This window comes from Mauremys reevesii, linkage group 1, assembly GCF_016161935.1.
Source record: "Mauremys reevesii isolate NIE-2019 linkage group 1, ASM1616193v1, whole genome shotgun sequence".
NCBI lineage: Eukaryota > Metazoa > Chordata > Testudines > Geoemydidae > Mauremys > Mauremys reevesii.
In genome coordinates, this window is record NC_052623.1 from 215,109,513 (window position 1) to 215,129,365 (window position 19,853).

At 49.7% G+C, this 19,853-nt stretch overlaps 1 protein-coding gene across 3 annotated transcripts in view; it reads left to right on the forward strand.

The window, feature by feature from the left end:
- Positions 1-19,312, forward strand: part of CD4 (CD4 molecule) — a 31,208-nt gene extending 11,896 nt beyond the window's left edge. The window contains exons 2-11 of one of the 3 annotated variants that reach the window (XM_039520853.1): positions 7,481-7,605; positions 13,978-14,145; positions 14,248-14,394; positions 14,639-14,893; positions 15,429-15,785; positions 15,961-16,183; positions 16,726-16,739; positions 16,832-16,956; positions 17,252-17,319; positions 18,957-19,312. In XM_039520853.1, the coding sequence (XP_039376787.1) occupies positions 7,545-7,605; positions 13,978-14,145; positions 14,248-14,394; positions 14,639-14,893; positions 15,429-15,785; positions 15,961-16,183; positions 16,726-16,739; positions 16,832-16,956; positions 17,252-17,319; positions 18,957-18,987 (1,449 nt within the window). In that variant the 5' untranslated portion in view covers positions 7,481-7,544 and the 3' untranslated portion in view covers positions 18,988-19,312. Of the gene's footprint in view, positions 1-7,480; positions 7,606-13,977; positions 14,146-14,238; positions 14,395-14,638; positions 14,894-15,428; positions 15,861-15,960; positions 16,184-16,725; positions 16,740-16,831; positions 16,957-17,251; positions 17,320-18,956 lie in introns of all 3 variants that reach the window. The other 2 variants (XM_039520851.1, XM_039520852.1) reach the window with 2 other exon arrangements.
- The last annotated feature ends 541 nt before the right edge of the window (positions 19,313-19,853 follow it).

Below are 19,853 nucleotides of genomic sequence, written 5' to 3' on the forward strand. Positions count from 1 at the left end.
GACCTGTGATGTACAGGAGGTTGGACTAGATGATCTAATGATCCCTTCTGGGCTTAAAAATCTATGAAAAAACAGCTCTTATTGTTCCCACCTCCTCTGCTTCTGCACTGAGCAGCTCTCGGCACACACTATATCTTCCATGGTAAAAAAAAAATACCTTTCCCTCCTTAGTGCCTCATGGAGCCTCCACAGGTCTACGCAGACACAGGTTTTACTGATCACTGGAATCACAGCAGTATGCCACACATGCCAGTTCAGTAATACATTCTGTTACGCCATTCTCACCATCCTGTTAAGTTCTGCCTTCACTTTCAGAAGCAGCAGGATTGTCCCCCTCCAGCACAGAGTACACTCTCGGTAGAATAGCCACTCGTTCCCCTCTAAAAGGCCACTTTTGCCAACTACTGTCCTATATTCCTCTATGCTATTTATAAGGTTCATTTTAACGGCTCTGCTTGGTCAAGGAAGTTACTTGGGGTGTCGCCATTAATGAGAGGCATGTCAAACACATACTCTTTGCTTCTGTAGCTAGTATGGGCTTTGAACTGATCCAGACAATGTATTTATCCCATGGGCTACTGAGCACCACTATGGGCTTCTCCAGTGTAGGGCAAGGGTTCTTCTCCTTAAAGTCACCTTTGATCCTGAATCAATTTTAGATTAAACCAGAGGATTGCACATCTTGAAACTAACACTCCCTGTCTGTTCACAAAGGCTGACTTGGGAGGCAGATCTGAGGAAATAAGCAGACCTCACCCTTGCCAGATTCCTTTGCTTCAGCAAACATACTCCTCGTGCAGTTTTTTCGTACATTTTCTGCACATGTTTCCACTGGTTGGACAGACTTAATCTGGCCTGTGTTCTCTCTTGCCACACCTGCCATTTTTGTTTCCCACAACTATGCTCTTTGGAGGCATATTTTTATGATGCTTCTCTTTTCACCATGGGAACTTCCCCTTGTTTACTTCTTGTATCAAACTCCGATTGCTTTCTTGCGAAGTGTCTTTCATTTTCACTAGCACAGACTGCTGGTGTGACTGTTGCACCTCCTGCTCCGGACGTCAATTGTTAATTTCTGGAAAGTCCCTTCTTTTGAGTTCCAGCTATTAGATGATCTCTTGTATGGTCTGCCTTATTGATACCAAAGTCGCAATGCTCTTCTAGTTCAGATAGGGCCCTTATACAAAAAAAGTCCACTCTTTCTCCAGGCCTCCACACCTGCCAGTATAAGACTCCCTATTTGTGTATGACACCCCTTTTGGAATTAATACTCAGCTCATTTTCTTTGAATAATGTAAATTGCTATTCTCACACTCTTCCTTCGTGAAAGTCAATGATTTCCAAGCATTTTCAGCGGCAAAGAGTTCTGTGGCACCTTATAGACTAACAAACATATTGGAGCATGAGCTTTCATGGGTGAATGACAACTTCACCCACTTCACCTACGAAAGCTCATGCTCCAATACGTTTGTTAGTCTATAAGGTGCCACAGGACTCTTTGCCGCTTTTACAGATCCAGACTAACATGGCTACCCCTCTGATACTTGACAAGTATTTTCAGCTTCACTCCGCAGTGCATCAATTAATGAGCTGACCTGTGGTGCCCCACTCTCTGTGAAGTGCTCCTTCTACTCAGGCTACTTCACGTACTTGGCAAACTAAAAGTCTTTGACACAGGCTGAACTTTGGCATTTAGTTTTCCCCTTATTTATGTTGATTCACAACCAGACTGCTTTTGATGCCACTGCATGTGCCAATGGTAAAGAATCACAGAAAAAGCTGCTTTCATCGAACACTGAACAAGGAACTTTATCTGAGTAGAGAAAGTAATATTACCTCTAAGGCCCAGTCTGCACTAGAAAATTAAGTTGGCATAACAACATCACTCAGGGGTATAAAAAATCCACACCCCTGAGTGGCATAGTTAAGCTGACCTAAGTCCTTGAATAGCCAGTGCTAGGTCAACAGAAGAATTCTTATATCAACCTAGCTACTGCCTCTTGGGGAGATGGATTACCTACACTGTCAAGAGAACACCTCCCATTGGGGTAAGCCGTGTATACACTGACGTACTAAAGTGGTCCAACTGTGCTGCTGTCAGTGCCAGGTTTACAATGGCGCCATTGCTCAGAAGGGGCCCTGACCTGCTCTGCTTGCACTGTGCCCTGAGACCCTGCCAGCTCCCACTCCCACATCACCCCGCTCACCACTTGCTCCTCTCAGCCTGTCTGCTGGCCGGTCGAGGGCGCCTCTCCACCCCCTGGCCCCACCTGCCAGCTTCTCTCTGCCTCCTGGCCAGACCCCAGTGCACCTCAGGCTCTGGGCAGTCTCTTTTTCCCATCACCTGTGGGGCCCCGCCTGTCTCCCTGGAGCTGAGCCGCCTGAGACTGGTGCAGAAGCCTGGCCAGTCTCAGCCAGGTGGTGGAGGGGGACAGTGTGGGGGGCTTGGCTGGGCCCCTCCAGGCAAGTGGGTCCTGAGGGATCCCAGCCAGGGCAGGCCCTTGGCCTGGCTGATAACACCACGCCTGAGGGGCCAGAGCGATTCCCCGCCCCAGGACCAGCCCTGGCTGCGCTGCCGGCTCAGCCAGGCAGACACAGTTGCCTCCCAGAGTGCCAGTGAGTGCGGCCGGGAGACAGGGTGTGGGGGAGTGGGTCTCTGGGGTGCCATGGGGGGAGTGCTGGGCTGTGAGGGGGCGGAGATGATCTTTGTGTGTTGGGGCACTAGGGAGTGGGGGTTCTGTGTGGGGTGCTGGGCAGTTGTGGTGGGGCTGTGGGCACGGGGGCGCAGGGCACAGGGAATCACGGGGTGTGTTCTGGTATTGGGTGGGTTGGCGGGGGGGATGTGTGGTGTGGCCTGGTCCCACCCCTGAGGGGAAGAGGCATGCTGGCTTCATAGGGCCGGGTGGGCCATTGTGTGTTTGGCAACTGCCAGTTTGTAAATAGTGCCCTCGCACTGGGCTGGGCGAAGCGGGGCCATCCCTGTCATGCCATACCTCTAGCCGGCCCCTCGCTCTGGGGACCGACTCTCCCCTGCCCCACGCCATGCTCCATTGCCTCCATAGGGGCCCACAAATATGTTTGGCTCCAGGCCCACAAAAGGTTAATCCAGCCCTGGCCGCTGTAGCTTTTTAAGTGCAGAGACTCCTAAAGCTAATCCAGGGGTAGGCAACCTCTGGCATGCATGCAGAAGGCAGCACGCAAGCTGATTTTCAGTGGCACTCACACTGCCCGGGTCCTGGTCATCGGTCTAGGGGGGGCTCTGCATTTTAATTTAATTTTAAATGAAGCTTCTTAAACATTTAAAAAACCTTATTTACTTTACATACAACAATAGTTTAGTTATATATTATAGACATAGAAAGAGACCTTCTAAAAACGTTAAAATGTATTACTGGCATGTGAAACCTTAAATTAGAGTGAATAAATGAACACTCGGCACACGGCTTCTGAAAGGTTGCCGACCCCTGAGCTAATCTGTCCTCCTGTGTCTGTCTCTCTCCTACCTGCACTGCCAGGCTTCTGCCTCAGACCTTCCCCACCCCTCCTGCTACAGACATAAAGGCTTTTGCTTACTTTCAAAGCGCTTGCGCGCGCGCGCAGGCAGCGCGCAAGCAGCGCCGCGCTAAGCAAGCAGCCCAGCGCTGGGAGAAAACCTCCCAGCGCTGTCTCCCAGCCAGCTCAGGTGGTGGGGAAGCAGCGCTGGAGCGCCGCGCGCCAGCGCAGGGGGGCTACACACACTGGCTAGTAGCGCCGCAATTTGCAGCGCTGCAGAGGGTGTGTTTTCACACCCAGCTGCAGCGCTGCAAATTTGCAAGTGTAGCCAAGCCCAAAGAAGCAGAAAACATACGAGCTGCATAAGGAGGCCTGATCTCTATCTGAGACAGGAGAGCTTCTGGGACTAACAGTGTCGCCAATTTTCATGACTTTATTGTGAGTCTCATGATAGTCGGTCTTTGTCTTAAAGCTCCAGCTCCTGGAGTAAGTTTCTAGCCCTCATGGCTGGAGAGAAGCACTTGACAATGGGAGCCATAGAGGCCCATAAACCAGAAAACAAACAAAAAGAAACCAACATTTAGTATTTTTTAAAATCTCATGATCTTTAATCCAATCTCATGATTTTTGCAACGCTTGGGAGTGGCAATAGTGGGACTGTAATGCTCCTTCCCCACCCCAACCCCAGACAGCCAAGCTTCCTGCCTTGAAGAGGAAATTCAGCAGAGCTTAAATTTAGAAACAGGAACAACTCAAATTACCTGCTACCCCCTTACCTTCTGTCCCCAGAGCTCCTCTTCCTGCTCTGTATCCGGCCCTAACCACGACCACTGCAGTGCGCTAAAGGGGTTACAGATATCCTGCTTCGTGGAACTGAGGAAGCTAGAAGAGAAGAAAATGGTGAGGGGGCATGAAAGGAGCCAGAGGGAGGGTAGGGAGAGGTCTGATACAAGAGCATGGTGGCCCCAACACCATCTCTGAAGCCACCTGAAGTATGGGGTTTGTGTTAGGGAAACACAGGGGGCTTTGCTCTCTGGCCCGTCTGTTCTTCACAAGTCCTGCTTCACCACACTGTCCTGTGGTTACATGGGTGACTTTGTTCTCCATCCCCATCCCTCCTGTTTCCTGCAAACCTGCACCATCCCAGGAATACCCAAGGGGGACTTTGCTCTCCTAGCCATGTCTGTCCCTCCTTTCTCCTGTGACTTGCAGCCCCCACATTCCATGGCTGTAGAATCACAAAACACAAGTGCTGCAGGTGAGAAAGATCGATCCAGAGAATGAGGAAGGATGGTAGCAGAGGAAGCAGGGCCAGGAAGAGGGGAGGCCCCCCCACCACTGCAGTGTATAACTGAACCTGTCCCTCTTCCTAGCTCTGCTGCCCCTGTACCATTCCTTCCCTTTCTCAGGATCCATCTATATCACCTGTGGCCCTTTCTGTATTTTGTGATTCTGCAGCCATGGAGTGTGTCTTACATACAGTCCACCCCTTGCTCCAGAACGTGAATGTTCATTTATGAAAATAAGGGCCAGGTTCTCTGGCCCACAAAGTTCATTTTGTACTGTGTAAAGCAGTGCAGGATGAACTTAAACAGGCCGCAGAGTCCCACAGGGCAATTTTCCCTACACCCAGAGAATCTCTGCCAGTGGAAAGCTGATGGAGGCAGTGAAGATGAAGGAGGGGACATTTTGGTGACAGACTGATTCGTGTTGAGAGTGGGAGAGGAAATGGTAGAGCCAGCAGTAGAAGTTAGAGTAACTGCTGCAAGGCAGCCACAGATCAGGGAGCCACAACCGGTTCCAATAGCCACTTCCCTGCACTACGGTCAAGCACGGGGGAGAATAGGACCCTACATATTTTTCTAGCTCTTACACTTGGGGTAGGTCTGCACCAGATATGCTACTGCAGCACAGCTACAGAGCAACAGCTGCCTCGCTGTAGTGCAGACATTTACTACAGCGATGTAGTTCTTCCACAGGCGTAGTTAATCCACCTCTCTAAGGCCAGGCCTAAACTACAGCCCTATGTAGGTATAACTATGTCACTCACAGGTGTGAAAATTCCACACCCCCGCACAGATCTCCAGAGTTCTCTCTTGGGCCTTCGCTCTAGCTGGCTGGTTCCAGGGCCCATTTTTTTTTCAAATTTTTGAAGGTCGCGGCCAAGGTTTTTTTTCTTTGGGCTTCTTCCTCTCCCTTGGGGGGGCAGTGCCTGTCCTGTCTGGTTGGTTTGGTTGGCTGCTTGCGTAGTGTATATCCCTATCCAGCCCCACCTTCTCCTTTCTTTCTCTTTTTCTGCTGCTGGTTGACGTCGGGGTCCCAAGAGGTGGATGTTACTGATGGTGTCTGGTCTGGCTGGATCTGGAGAATCCTTCTGAGGCAGCTATTAATGAAGGTCTGGATCTTCCTGGTGGTTGTTTTGGTTGTCCTCCAGGTTTCAGCTCCATACAGTAGGACTGATTTCACGTTGGAGTTGAACAGCAATGTAATTATACCAACTTTAACCCCTGGTGTAGACAGCTCTATATTGACGGGAGAGCTCCTCCCACCGATATACCTACCTCTTCTCGGTGAGGCGTTTTAACTATGCCGACAGGAGAGCTCTCTTCCGTCGGCATAGGAGAGTCTTCACTTAAGTGCTATAGCAGTGTTTTAAGTGTAGACCTGCCCTGAGAGACAGTAGCTAGAATTCTTCCATCAACATAGCAGTGTCCACACTGGGTATTAGGTCATCTTAATTACATCGCCCAGCGTGTGAAATTTATCAACTTTTTACTCAGACCTTAGTCCTTTGGGTTTTCTTTCCATGATTTTCAGTTAACACCTGTTTAATTCAAATGCTGTAAACACTTGGGAGAAAAAATCTCTTTACTACTATTTCTACTCCATCCCTTCTTCCCTGCCCCACATTTCTGAGAATCCCAACGAGTCCTCCAGGGAACAACAGACTTGACAGTCATGAGATTTCTAAGGAAAAAAACAAAAACAAACTAACTAACCAAAAAAACCCTTTAAAAAGAGCTTTCCAGGCTGCCTGTATCCATCACAAAGAAGCAATTAAGGCCAGATTTTTTATCTGCCTTTGCAGGCCCTCTAGCCTCCCCTCTGCCCATTCCAGTTCAAAGTTTGCAACCCCTATCTGAGGCAAAGGTCTCAACTGCCACCTGGGTGCAGGAACCCCAAAGTGCCTTTCCAGGCACAGAAAGACCAACTGCTGCCGTGCTGCTGAAAATCCTCCAGCACCCCCCACTCCCACAACTTCGACAGGCAGCAGTTCCATGTGATAATACAGAAACCTGCAGCCAGAAATTAGGGCTGCCAATAGGGGCTGCCCGCAGCAGCCCGCGCCGCGCGCCGCCCTTCGGTCCTCGCGCCCCTCCCCCCCCCCGGCCGCGGCTCCCAGGCAGGTCCACCGCGTCCCCCGGGGGGGACCCGCAGCCGCCTGCGCATGACCGCGCGCGAGCCACGGAGCCCGAGGAGCAGTGGGACCGCCGGCACGCGTTCGGTCCGCGGGCGGCTCTTGAGCCGCGCGCAGTCCTGCCGGGAGGTCAGCCCAGCCGAGCCGCAGCGCCGCGGCCGCAGTCATGCGCCCTGCGCAGGTCCCGCCGTCGTCTGCGGTGGACCCTCCCCAGGCATGCACGCGCGCGGTCCCACCGGCCCAGCCTGCCGCCCCCTAGATTTGGCCGCCCTAGGCACCAGCTTGGTTTGCTGGTGCCTAGAGCCGCCCCTGCCTGCAGCCCCAGGAGAACTGGAAATCTAGAGACAGCATAAAATAACTGAATTCGATATCAAACTCCAGGAAGAACACACTGGCTGGCTTCTTCATTGTTATGTTGAATTCACTTGACTGTGATAGAATTTCCACCTAGCTGTGCTGTAGCACAGCAGACACCAGGGGCATTGACCAAGTACATAGGCCCAGCCATGGAGCCACAAGACTTGGAAAATAAATCACTATTAATAGTTCATTTGGGTTTTTCCGCATTAGGATCCCTTTCCCTGGATGGTATTTCCAGCTCACAGTTCACGGAGGGAAGGAACAATCCAAGAGGATGGACCCATTCAGCATCACGACAAATAGCATCCTGGCTGTCTTCACTGTGATGCAGCTTGGTGAGTCCCTGGCTGGGCAGGGTGTGGTGCAGCAGCGTGGGTATTTTTCGTCTCTTTACGATCTCCTGATTTCCTGCTTCAAACTAAACAAGTTTTGCCCTTTTTCAAAATGGCTGCCATCTCCGATTACTGACAATGGGACTGAATCCACAAGCCTAAAATGGCCTTATTAGGTAAAAGTGAGGCAACCACTATGCAGCTACATGTGATAATACAGAAACCTGCAGCTCCAGGAGAACTGGAAATCTAGGGACAGCGTAAAATAACTGAATTCGATATCAAACTCCAGGGAGAACACACTGGTTGAATCACCACACCAGGGAAGATGGCCCCTTTTAGGGTGTGTCTTCCCTGCACAGGTAACTCAGATGATCAGCACCCATGTTTGAGTACCTGGGTTAACCTAGCCTGGGTGTGAGCAGCCATACTTCAAAACCATAACCTATATGACTGTGACCTCACTGCCACTGCATTTACCCGCGTATGGCTCTAGGACTCCTGGGGGCACATCCCAGGGTTCTTTATACTGCAGTAAGCTGAGCTGTTCCATAATTCTTTCCCAGTGAATTGTGGGAGGACACGGGGCGGAGGGGAGGAGAGGAGAGGATTGAGGAAAGGCAGTGGAGGTCTATAAATACTTGAGAGATTTAGCCTGTCTCCTCCCTGCAAAGTGGGTGGCTTACTTGGGCACTAGCCAGTACCCCTAGCCAGGCCAATTAGCCTATGCTGAAAGCACCACTAAACTTAGGTGAGAGGGTTTTGTGTTTGGACAGAAGAGGGGTTAGAAGAAGCAGCACCTGGGTGAGAGCCTGGGTTAACTCTGCAGTGAAGATTTAATTCACCACTGAAGATCCATTAGATGGAAACAACCTTCAGTCTCCACTGAGATGCGCTGGAGTCAGACTGGTGACCGTCTCTGTAACCCATTGGCAATGGCCTGAGGCATCCATCCCTCAAGTAATGCTAGCGTAGAGGGGGTCCCATAGGAAGACAAATATTACATACAAGAACATGGAGGTTTTAACATCAAACAGTAGGAGACGCTGGAACTAATGCTAGCTATGGAACCTAGCCCTTGTCTGCATATGTGTTATGAGACAGTCTTTCATAACATGATCACTGAGCATTTTTTCCACATGGATTTTTTAGCAGGACTTGAACCCTTGGCTTTTCAGAGTCACAGCACAGATCACCTTGTGCTAAAGGAATACCTGGTAATAGAAGTAAGCTGGACATACACAAGTCCATGGGTCTGGATCTAATGCATCTGAGGATGCTGAAGGAGTTGGCTGATGGGATTGCAGAGCCATTGGCCATTATCTTTGAAAACTTGTGGCGGTCAAGGGAGGTCCTGGACATTTGGAAAAAAGCAAATATAGTGCCAATCTTTAAAAAAGGGAAGAAGGAGAATCTGGGGAATTACCGACCAGTCAGTCTCACCTCAGTCCCTGAAAAAATCATGGAGCAGGATCTCAAGGAATCCATTCTGAAGCACTTGGAGGAGAGGAAGGTGATTAGGAACAGTCAACGTGGATTCACCAAGGGCAAGTCATGCCTGACCAACCTGATTGCCTTCTATGATCAGATAACTGGCTCTGTGGATAGGGGGAAAGCAGTGGACATAACATGATATATCTTGACTTTAGCAAAGCTCTTGATATGATCTCCCACAGTATTCTTGCCAGCAAGTTGAAGTATGGGCTGGATGAATGGACTATAAGGTGGTTAGAAAGCTGGCTAGATCGTTGGGCTCAATGAGTAGTGATCAATGGCTCAATGTCTAGTTGGCAGCCGGCATCAAGTGGAGGCCCCATGGGTTTGGTCCTGGGGTCGCTTTCATTCAGCAACTTCACTGATGATCTGGATGATGAGATGGATTGCACCCTCAGCAAGTTCGCAGATGACACTAAGCTTGGGGGAGAGGTAGATACACTGGAGGGTATGGATAGGGTCCAGAGTCACCTAGAAAAATTGGAGAATTAGGCCAAAAGAAATCTGATGAGGTTCAACAAGGACAAGTGCAGAGTCCTGCACTTAGGACAGAAGAATCCCATGCACTGCTACAGGCTGGGGATTGACTGGCTAAGCAGCAGTTCTGCAGAAAAGGATCTGGGGATTACAGTGGACGAGTAGCTGGATTTGAGTTAACAGTGTGCCCTCGTTGCCAAGAAGGCTAACGGCATATTGGGCTGCATTAGTAGGAGCATTGCCAGCAGATCGAGGGAAGTGATTGTTCCCCTCTATTCGGCACTGGTGAGGCCACATCTGGAGTATTGCATCCAGTTTTGGGCCCCCACTACAGAAAGGATGTGGACAAATTGGAGAGAGTTCACCAGAGCGCAATGAAAATGATCAGGGGGCTGTGGCACATGGCTTTTGAGGAGAGGCTGAGGGAACTGGGCTTATTTAGTCTGCAGAAGAGAAGAGTGAGGGGGGATTTAATAGTAGCCTTCAATTACCTGAAGTGGGGTTCCAAAGAGGATGGAGCTCGGCTGTTCTCAGTGGTGGCAGATGACAGAACAAGGAGCAATGGTCTCAAGTTGCAGTGTGGGGGAGGTTTAGGTTGGATATTGGGAAACACTATTTCACTAGGAGGGTGGTGAAGCACTGGAATGGGTTAGCTAGGGAGGTGGTGGAATCTCCATGCTTTTTTACGGCCCGGCTTGACAAAGCCCTGGTTGAGATGATTTAGTTGGGGATGGTCCTGCTTTGAGCAGGGGCTTGGACTAGATGACCTCCTGAGGTCTCTTTCAACCCTAATTTTCTATGATTCTGTGAACTACCCAGATATTCTGCAGCTAGCTCTGGGAGGGGAGTACGGTCTAGTGTTTACAGGCAGGCTGGCCAGACACATGGTGTATGACAGGTTTTTTTATTACTATTGTTTAACGAAAGGCAGTTTGCAGGATGGTTGATATTTGGGTCTCCTATGTTAGAGACCTGGGTTCTATTCTCAATTCTGCTAGATATTACCTTATCTATAAAGTGGGTGGGATAATAATTGCTTCTCCCATAGTGTAGAGGTATGAGGCCTTGGTGTCCCCTAGACTGTAGAGTATTTTTGTACAAAGGGTCTGTCTGCTCAGGGTACAGGCTGCGGCAACAGAGCCGCCAGACCTGCGGGCCCGCCGCGCGCTGCGGGGGAGGGTCAGCGAGCCACGCGACCAGCGGACCCTCTGCAGTCATGCCTGACTGCTTGGGGCGGCCAAAAAGGTAGAGCCGCCCCTGGGCTGCGGGCTGGCTCAAGGAGGTAGGACAGATTCCTAAATGTAGGACTGTCCTGCAAAATTTTAGATGAGTACAAACCTATACAGTCAGTGATCAGCTCTCTGCCACCAAAAGTAGGAGAGGCAAGGGGGCTCTGCCCCCAAGCAGCCAAATGGGAGACCTCCTGCACTTTTGTGTGTATGTTTCAGTTTGAATATTGAACCTGAAATGACAACATACAGATTGGGGCTGGGCAACTTCCCTATAAAAACGAGAATGCAGGTGCAAACCAGTATGGTTTATTGTTTTTTTAAAAACCATAATTTTTAAGCCAATCTCATGATTTGCTGGGGAAGGGAGTCTGAGTTTGGAGTTTTGAATGCATGGAGTTGGCAATGCTGCAGCAGGGAGACTTTGCACTGACTGAAGTGATAAGATGTCATGATATTGGGGCAGGGGTGCCAAGACCAGTCCTGGTCCTGTGGGTCAGGACTCCCAATAACCTGCAAATCTGTGGAACTGTTTGTAAGGGACCTGACCTTCGGGCACTATCACATCAAATACAGCACCAATCCCAACCACTCACCACAAAGTGCAGAAGGGAAAATGCTGTCCCCTGCAGCACCCCACCCCAATCCCTGTGATGTTTCCTATGAAAGGATTTGCTGTGACAGACTCAATTTTGCCAGTTGTGATTTGATTGGCGCTCTTGCCATATGTGGTGTTTTTCTTAAAACCCCAGCTCCAGGAATGGAGAACGATTGCACAAGACTCTCAGCTTTCAATTAGAAAAAAGGAGGTTTTGCCTCTCCAGTTTAGAGAAAAGCTTGAAAACTTGACCCGAGTGTGGCCTGAAAACACCAAAACAGAAAACAAAGAAAAAGAACCGGTCACTGTTTTTTTTTTAAAAAAATCTCATGATTTTTATTCTCATGACTTTTTGTGGCCTGACTCATGATTTTTGAAGGCCATGCTGCAGCCTTCTGGAGACACGGGCCCAGGGAGAAGTTTGTATATATGTGTAAAACAGAACAGAATCTCTGTCAGCTAGGGAAAGAGAGAGAAGGAAACGTAGGGAGGGTGTGCAGGAATGGGGAAAAATGGGGCTGAAAGAAGAGAGAGCCACAGGAGAGAGAAATGAAGGGAGGAAATCCAAGCGGGAGAATGGAGAGTAAGGTCAGCAGGAGTGGGAAGAAAGGTAAGAGAGAAAGACAAAGACAGAGATGGCTGTAACTCCAGGGTGGGACAGAAAGTGTCAGAAACAGACATAGAGACAAACACAAGCATACTAGGATTTAGGCGACACTCACTTAGGCTTTCAGCTCCCCAGCCATCACCTCTCTTGGACGAAGACCCATGTCTCTCTTCCTCCTGACTGTGGTATTCCCAGTGATGAGCTGCCAAAATCTTAACAACCGGTTCCCTATAAAAAGTTCTGATTTAAGTGGGGGGGAGCAGGGGCTGGGGTGGGGGGGAGACATACCCGTGGGGCTGGGGGCAAATTGCCCCACTTGCCCCCCCTGGCAGCCCTAGAGCTTGCAGCCCCCTCCTCCCCTTACCTTGCCAGCAGCTCAAAGCAGCAGGATGACTCAGGAGCTCAGCTGAGCTGCCCAGCTGCTGGCCATGCTGTGGCTCTTCGGGGTGGGGGAAGTGGGGGAGGGCCTGGGGGAGACATCCTCATGGGGCCAGGGACCCCTGCAGGGCCCGGGCCAATTGCCCTACTTGCCTCCTCCCTTCCCCTCTGGCCAGCCCTGGAGCTTGCAGCAGGAACCCACCCCCACCTTGCCAGGCCTCTCAAAAAGCGGCAGCAGGACAACTGGGGAGCTCAGCTGAGCTGCCCAGCTGATGCTGGCGGCTGGCCATGCTGCAGCTGGGGGGAAGAGCCGGGGGAGCCTCAGCCTCAGCCTCCCCAGCTGGGAATCCTGGGAGCAACAGGATGGTCCAGCCCGCGGACCGGAGTTCTTTGCCCACCCCCTGGCCCTTTAACAACCGGTTCTCCACGGAGGTCTAATTTTAGCAACCAGTTCTTGGGAACCTGTGGGAACCGGCTCCAGCTCACCACTGGGTATTCCCAGGCTGCACAGTTCTCTACCTACACCATGAATTCCCCAGTAAGGACTGCCTACAAGAACAATGTCTGCACTGTGCTTTCTCTCCAGAGGATATGAACAGGGTAATTGCTAGCAGTTAGAAGTTACCACACAGGTCTTTCTAAGCCAATACATTTATTCCTAAGGCAAAAGCAATACAGAGAAAACATGCTAAAAACAAAAGAAGTATTTAGCAGTGATCATCCCACCTCTAACAAGGGCTCTGGTAGGAGTCTGTCCTTCAAACCCCACACAGGGTTTTCCCTGTGGTTACAAGTTCATAACTGTCCCAGAGTCAGACCCAGAACAACCATGAATAGGTCAGTCTCTTCTTTATACACTTTGGGCCTTTCATCTTGAGATTCCAGGGGCAGATGATCAGCAAACAATGGTCCCCTCTTCAGGGCACAGCTTCATAAGGCTGGGTTTTCACATTCACCTCCCCCGGAGACAGGGCCGGCTCCAGAGCCCAGCGCGCCAAGCGCGCGCTTGGGGCAGCATTTTACCAGTGCCCGGAGAGTTCCCAGACAAACCACTGGACGCTGTTTGTCCCCAGAAATCCATTCTTGTCTGGCACATTGTTCAATACAGTCCTTTGAAGTTCATAACAGTTCCCAGGGTTCACATCACAGCTCACCCTAGAGAGGTTACATACATCCCGGCCCACAATAATACATAACCTTTGCATTTAATTCAATGTATTTAAACTTAATCCAGATATATGTACACTTAATTCAGTAAGGTTTTTCATGGATATTGCAGGAAAATGCCACATCTGTCACCATTTGTTAGAGATAGATAGATAGATAGATAGATAGATAGATAGATAGATAGATAGATAGATAGATAGATAGATAGATTTTATGGAAGAGAGTTGAGGTGGTTGGAATGAGGAGACTAGAGATTTTGGAAAGACTGCAAGAAGAAAAAGAGCAAGTAAAAATGGGGTAGATTCCCAGGAAGGAGTGTGGGGGATTAGGAAGTTTGGGGTCCATTTTGATGGAGACGGGATATTAATTTTGCCACTGTAATGACTGTTCCTTCCCCCCATTATTTTTGGGGGAGTCTCTTTCAGGTCTGATCCCCATTATGGCTGAGGGAGAGACAACGGTGTTTGGTGCTGTTGGGGAACAGGTGATTCTGCCCTGTATTGACAAACCCCAGACTAATGGGGTGACCTGGAAATACAATGACCAAGTTGTGATCCAGCATTCGATATATCTCTCGAGAGGTAGAATTCCAAATTCACCACACCCTTGTCCCTCATACAGGGCTAGAGAATCCCCTCTCTCTTGGGGAACAGCTTTCACCCACAGCCTTTTTATTCTCCCCAAAGGCCCAAACTTCAAGGATCGGTATGAATTAAATAAGCAGGAGGTGTCCAAGGGGAACCTCTCCCTGAAACTGTCACAACTGGAGCACTCTGATGCTGGCAAGTACGTCTGTATAGTTGGTTCCAGAACTTTCGAGGTCCAGTTGCAGGTGTTTGAAGGTGAGTGATCCGGGACAGTGAGATGAGAGTGCAAGGAGCTTTGAGACAACACTTTGCTGAGGTCCCTGTCCTTTGTCCATCTCCTCTGGCCTGAGCTATCGCAGATCCCTTTTCTCCAGCTAGCCCTACCTCCTCAGATTGCCCTTCTGCTGAGATTCCCATGCTCACCTTCATCCCAGTCCCTCGCCTGGAGGAAGCTGGTGGAGGACAGGACTCACTGGATGGGCTCTCTCTCTCTTCACAGTTACAGGCTCTCCTAGTGGCTACCTCCTGCAGGGTAAAAATCTCATGCTGAGCATACAAGGTTCCTCAAGTGCCAGTGTCACCTGGTCCAACAACCGCAAGGATAAAGTGACAGCCACTCAGTCAACAGAACTGAAGAATGGTGGACGCACTCTGCAGATACACAACCTCCAGGTTGAGGACAGTGGGACCTGGATGTGCCACATCACATCCCTGTCTGCTAAGCTGGACATACCCTATAAGGTGCTCGTGATAGGTAAGAGAAGCATGGATCCGATCTCAGAACTTTGCAGCTGCCTAGAAAATGCAGAAGATGGTGGATAAATCTAAACATATCCCATCTCCTCCTCACACACAAGCCCAGGGAAAGGTCACAGCCCATTACCTGGGTTCCTAGTTCCAAGTGTCCTGAGCAATGCAGCACCAGGGCCTTCCTCACAAGATCTCCAGGCTCACAGACCCCTCAGCACTGGAGGTTGGCTCCTGAGCTCCTGTTCCTTGGCTCAGTCTCACCCTGTTCTCCCTTGTTCTCCTAAACAGTGCCCCTCCCCCAGGGATTTGTGCATCTCAGACTCATGCAGATGATTCTCACCCTTCTGGCCTCCTGAACTGTTGTGGCTCTTCTCTGAGCTCCTCCAGAACTGAGCACAATAACCCAGATGGGATCTCCCTAGATCTAGACAGAGGGACGGACTATCTCCTCCCTGCTCCATGGTAAAGTTGCAAAACTGATGATGAGACTATTGCTCCCTACACTTCTGTATGTTCTCCTCTTTCTGCTCTGAATTCAGGTTTTCATAATTTGAAGCGGGAGACGCTCTACGAAGCTGTTAATTCCACTGTGTCCATCTCCTACTCTCTGAGCACTCACCTGCTGCAGATAAGGGAGCTGGAGTACGTCAGGGTAGGCTTGGAGTGGAAACCAGTGATAGACAGCAAGTACCAGGGGAAGTTTAACTTCAGTGTCACCTCTAAAGAGCAGCCCTTGTCTAAGCAAATGGCCAACATGCAGGTTACATGGAAACCCAGCCATACCCTGGAAGTGAAACTGTCCAAAGTCCAGTTCGAGGATGCTGGATGGTATCAGTGCCAGCTCACAGTCAGCCGTGACCATGTGGAGAAGGCCATCCACCTGGTGGTGATGACAGGTGAGAGGAAGTTTTGGCCCCTATGGACACTACAGAGGAAGTCAGGCAGGAGTATGGGAGGTGCCCCCCAAAAAGGTGCCTACAATCTGGAGACCCCTGAGACTCTGTCACAGACCCTATGGAAAGGTTGTTCCCATCCCCTCATTTGCATGTCCCTCTCTTGTTCTCTTTGCAGTCTCTGCTGACCCTGTTGGGCCGCTCTCCAAATGGGCTAACGTGACTCTGCTCTGCAAGCTGTCAGCTCCTATCCCACCTAATGCCCAGCTGTTCTGGGAGCATCTGAACGGGACGGAGAAGAAATTAAATATGTCGGGTCACAGTGAGGTGATGGTGAAGACCAAAACTGTGGGGCTGTGGAGATGCAGCCTTAAGGTGGAGAATAACACGATAACCAGCATTGACTGGTTATCCCTCTGTGTCAGCTCATCTGAGTACTGTGTCCAGTTTCCAGTGTACACCACTACAAGAAGGATGACAAATTGATGGATAGTGGGGAGGAGGAGACAAAAATGACAAGGGGCTGGAGGGCATGACTTATGAGGGAGAGAGAGAGGGAGAGGAGATTGTTATAGCCTAGAAGAGAGAAGAGAAGAGGGGGGGATTTGATAGCTGCTTTCAACTACTAGGGGGGGGGTTCAAAGAGGGGATGGAGACTGACTCTCAGTGTGTGGTGGCAGATGACAGGAGTAGGAGTAATGGTCTCAAGTTGCAGAGGGGGAGGTTTGGACATTAGAAAAACTTTTTTTTTTTACTAGTAGGGTGGAGACTGGAATGGGTTACCTAGAGAGGTGGTGGAATCTCCTTCCTTAGCGGTTTTTAAGGTCAGGCTTGACAAAGCCCTGGCTGGGATGATTTAGTTGGGTTTGGTCCTGCTTTGAGCAGAGGGTTGGACTAGATGACCTCCTGAAGTCCATTCCAACCCTGAGATTCTATGATTCTATGACTACACTGTGGGTAGGGAGACCACCACCGCTTCCTCCATTCAAAGCCCCATGCTGTCTCTCTCTGTGTCTGTCTCTCCAATTCTCTCACTTCTCTCTCCACAGTGAAGGCTGCTGAATGGAATAACTATGTGCTGATCTGGGCAATGGTTGGACTTGGAGCCAGCATAGTGCTGCTTCTCCTTGCAAGCCTATTTATTTTCATCTTTACTGCCCGGCAGCGGAGGCGGGTGAGTTCCCAAGTCCCAGCAGACAGCAAAGGAGGAAAGTCCCTCCATTGAACTCAGGATGAGTCTCGGAGGATTCCCCCCTTCAGAGAAGCAAGTGGGAGGGAACTAGGAACCACCACCCCTGGGGAAGGGACTCTTAAAATAGCCATATCCCAGTTAAATCTCTGAGGAGTGAGGCAGATAAAATCTGTACTGTCATGGCAGGCAGAGGGTTTGAAACCACCAGCCACTTTGGAGGGTAAAACTTTAAACACAGAAATGTGGGTTCATGCCACACTCCTTTCTCTCCTGGCAGCGACGGGCTGAAAAGATGGCACAAGCCAGGCGAGACTTGTTTGAAAGGAGAATATGTCAGTGTCAACGGTAAGTACAAATCCAGGCCCCTCTGACTAGGGAGAGATTCTTGCCTCAAGAGAATGAGGCTGGCTGCTAGCTCAGGGATGGGGGAATAGGACATGGGGCCTTTCACTTCAGGCTGTGTCTAGACTGTAATTCCCTCAGTTGCAATTAGTGACCTCAGTTGTGATAAACACAAATCAGTGCATCCTCACAGTATTCACACTCATGTTAAGTGGCTTTACGGTTATATGCCAAATCTACACTATCACTGCATTGGCTTGTGTTAGCGGCAATTTCTTCTGGGCATTCTTCCCAGAATTCCTAGCGTTGTTCCAAACTGCAGTATGTTATGAGTGATTGCCAATAGCCTTCTGGGAGGCCTCAAAGGTGCCCAGAGGGATTGTGGGAGGCAAAGACAAATTCCCAGAATCCCTATAACAATGTCCAAGTAAACCAACACATGCTGCTTCACTTGCTGACTGCTTTCATGAGAACAAGGGTTTCTCACTGAGTGAAGAGCTGGCATTTCCTAGGATTTGGTGATTCTATGCTCTGAGGCAGCAGAAGCAGCTGTGGAGAGACAGTGACAGCTGTGCAGTCATTACTAGCAGAGAGCCATGTAGTGGCAATCTTAGCTGGAAGAGACTGTTGTGTGTTGATCCCCGTAGAGGGGCAACAGACCTAATCTGTCTGAATTGCCCAGGCAATGGTCTGTACTAGTGAGTGGTGTAGAGTCTCTGGACAAGCACTCAGTGTTCACAAGCTATTTTGGGCCAAACCCATAAGTACAGAGTGGTGGGGGCGGCATCATTGTTCTCCAGTCCTGGGATGACCAACTGGGAGAACATCCGATCGAGGAAGGCCGTGTTTCTGAAAGCCCCGGGAAATGCCTCCTTATGCACAATGATTGCTCTGTGAGGAAGATGATTGCTGTTATGGTTGCACCTTTCACATTTGCAAAAGCTGCAGTGAGCTTTCTAGGCCTGCCTGGATTGCCAAGATTGAACTGCTTGCTTCAGTCTTTAGGTGGCCAGAAACTAGACCTCTTGAACCCCATAATAGGAAAACAGGTGCCAACAGCATAAGAGACCCTGTCATATGCTGGATTTATATGCAGAGTACACTAGTGAACTTTAAGGGTTTTATTTGCCTTCTTATCATTTGTCATTAAATATTACTAAGTTCCTAGTAAATGTTATTTTAGGTGGCAGTGAGGGCTGAGTGAAAGAAACATAGTGGTGATTATGTGCTAGGTGACAGAAACGTAGCTCTGCTTTCATCTGTTTTTATGTGAGTGCAGGTAGCACAGTTATTTATGATTCTAAAGAAACCCTTATTAGAAAAAGACAAAATAGTACAACTACATCTGAAAACAGAACAAGCTGTGCAAAACGTGAAGCAATACAGTCACTCTGTAACTCCCCTACAGAGCTCAGTGCAGCCACATTGGAAATGAAGAGCATTAAGTCACACAATGCCTAATCAACGTTGTATAAATATTGCACTTCCCCCCAGCTATGTGAAGTATTCTGTGTTCTATGCCTTCCAGTCTGGCCAGAGGTCAGGAGACTGGCAGGCTCAGTGGGGTCACTGCATAGAGTAGGGGGCATTTCACCTCTACAATACCAGAGCTCATGCTGTTTAATTTCTATCTCTTGCAGTCAGCTGAAGAATGACTATTCCGATGCTTGAGACAGAAGGGTGAATGAAGTCTCTGCCAGTGATAAGCCACCTTGCAGCCCACCTTGCTTGCTTGGATCCAACTCACCTTTCCTTCCTCAAGTGCGATGCTTTGTTCTTTCATCTTTCTCCCAGCCTCATTGCCAAGAAGAGATCTTATCAGGTGTGGATGGGATAGAGTGAGCAGGACAAGCACCCACCCACGGTGATGGCTCAGCCCCAACTCCATCAGGGAATGTACTGAATGTAAGGTATACACAGATGTATTTTGTGCATATGCTTGATTTGACCTCCTGGATTTTATCTCAGATGTTTCCTGTATCTGCTCCAAATGCAATAAATCACTTTAGAGTTTTCATTGCAAAATCTGACTTTATTTGCCTGATGCACCAAACAACTCCCTCTAATATAACCCCTACTACTGGCCTTCCCAAACACCCCCGGCCTGCCCTGTTCCCAGAACCCACCTGCCCTGCTGCCAGAAGCCCTCCCTGATTCCTGCATCCTGTGATTCCCTTCCTCACCTCCCTGCCCCAGCCGCCGCCTTCCCCAATCCAGCCCTCCAGCCAGTGACAAGGAATGCTGGAGACTTTCCCTTAACTTGGTATTTCCATGCTTCCAAGGATTTGGGGTGGGTCCTGAGGTATCCTTACTGTCACTAACCATAGGTTTTGCTTGTTAATTTACTGTTTTTTACAGAAGGTTGGTTACCAGATTGAGTAGCTCCCTGGGGAGAGGGATTAAACAGGAGCTGCACAGTGGAAGCTGCCCCTGGTTGTGCTGACCCTTCTGAGAGGTGCCCCAGGAAGGTCTGTGTCTCCAGAACATGTATGTCTCCACTGAAGGGATAGTGGCCATAATCATGCCAAGTAAACCTG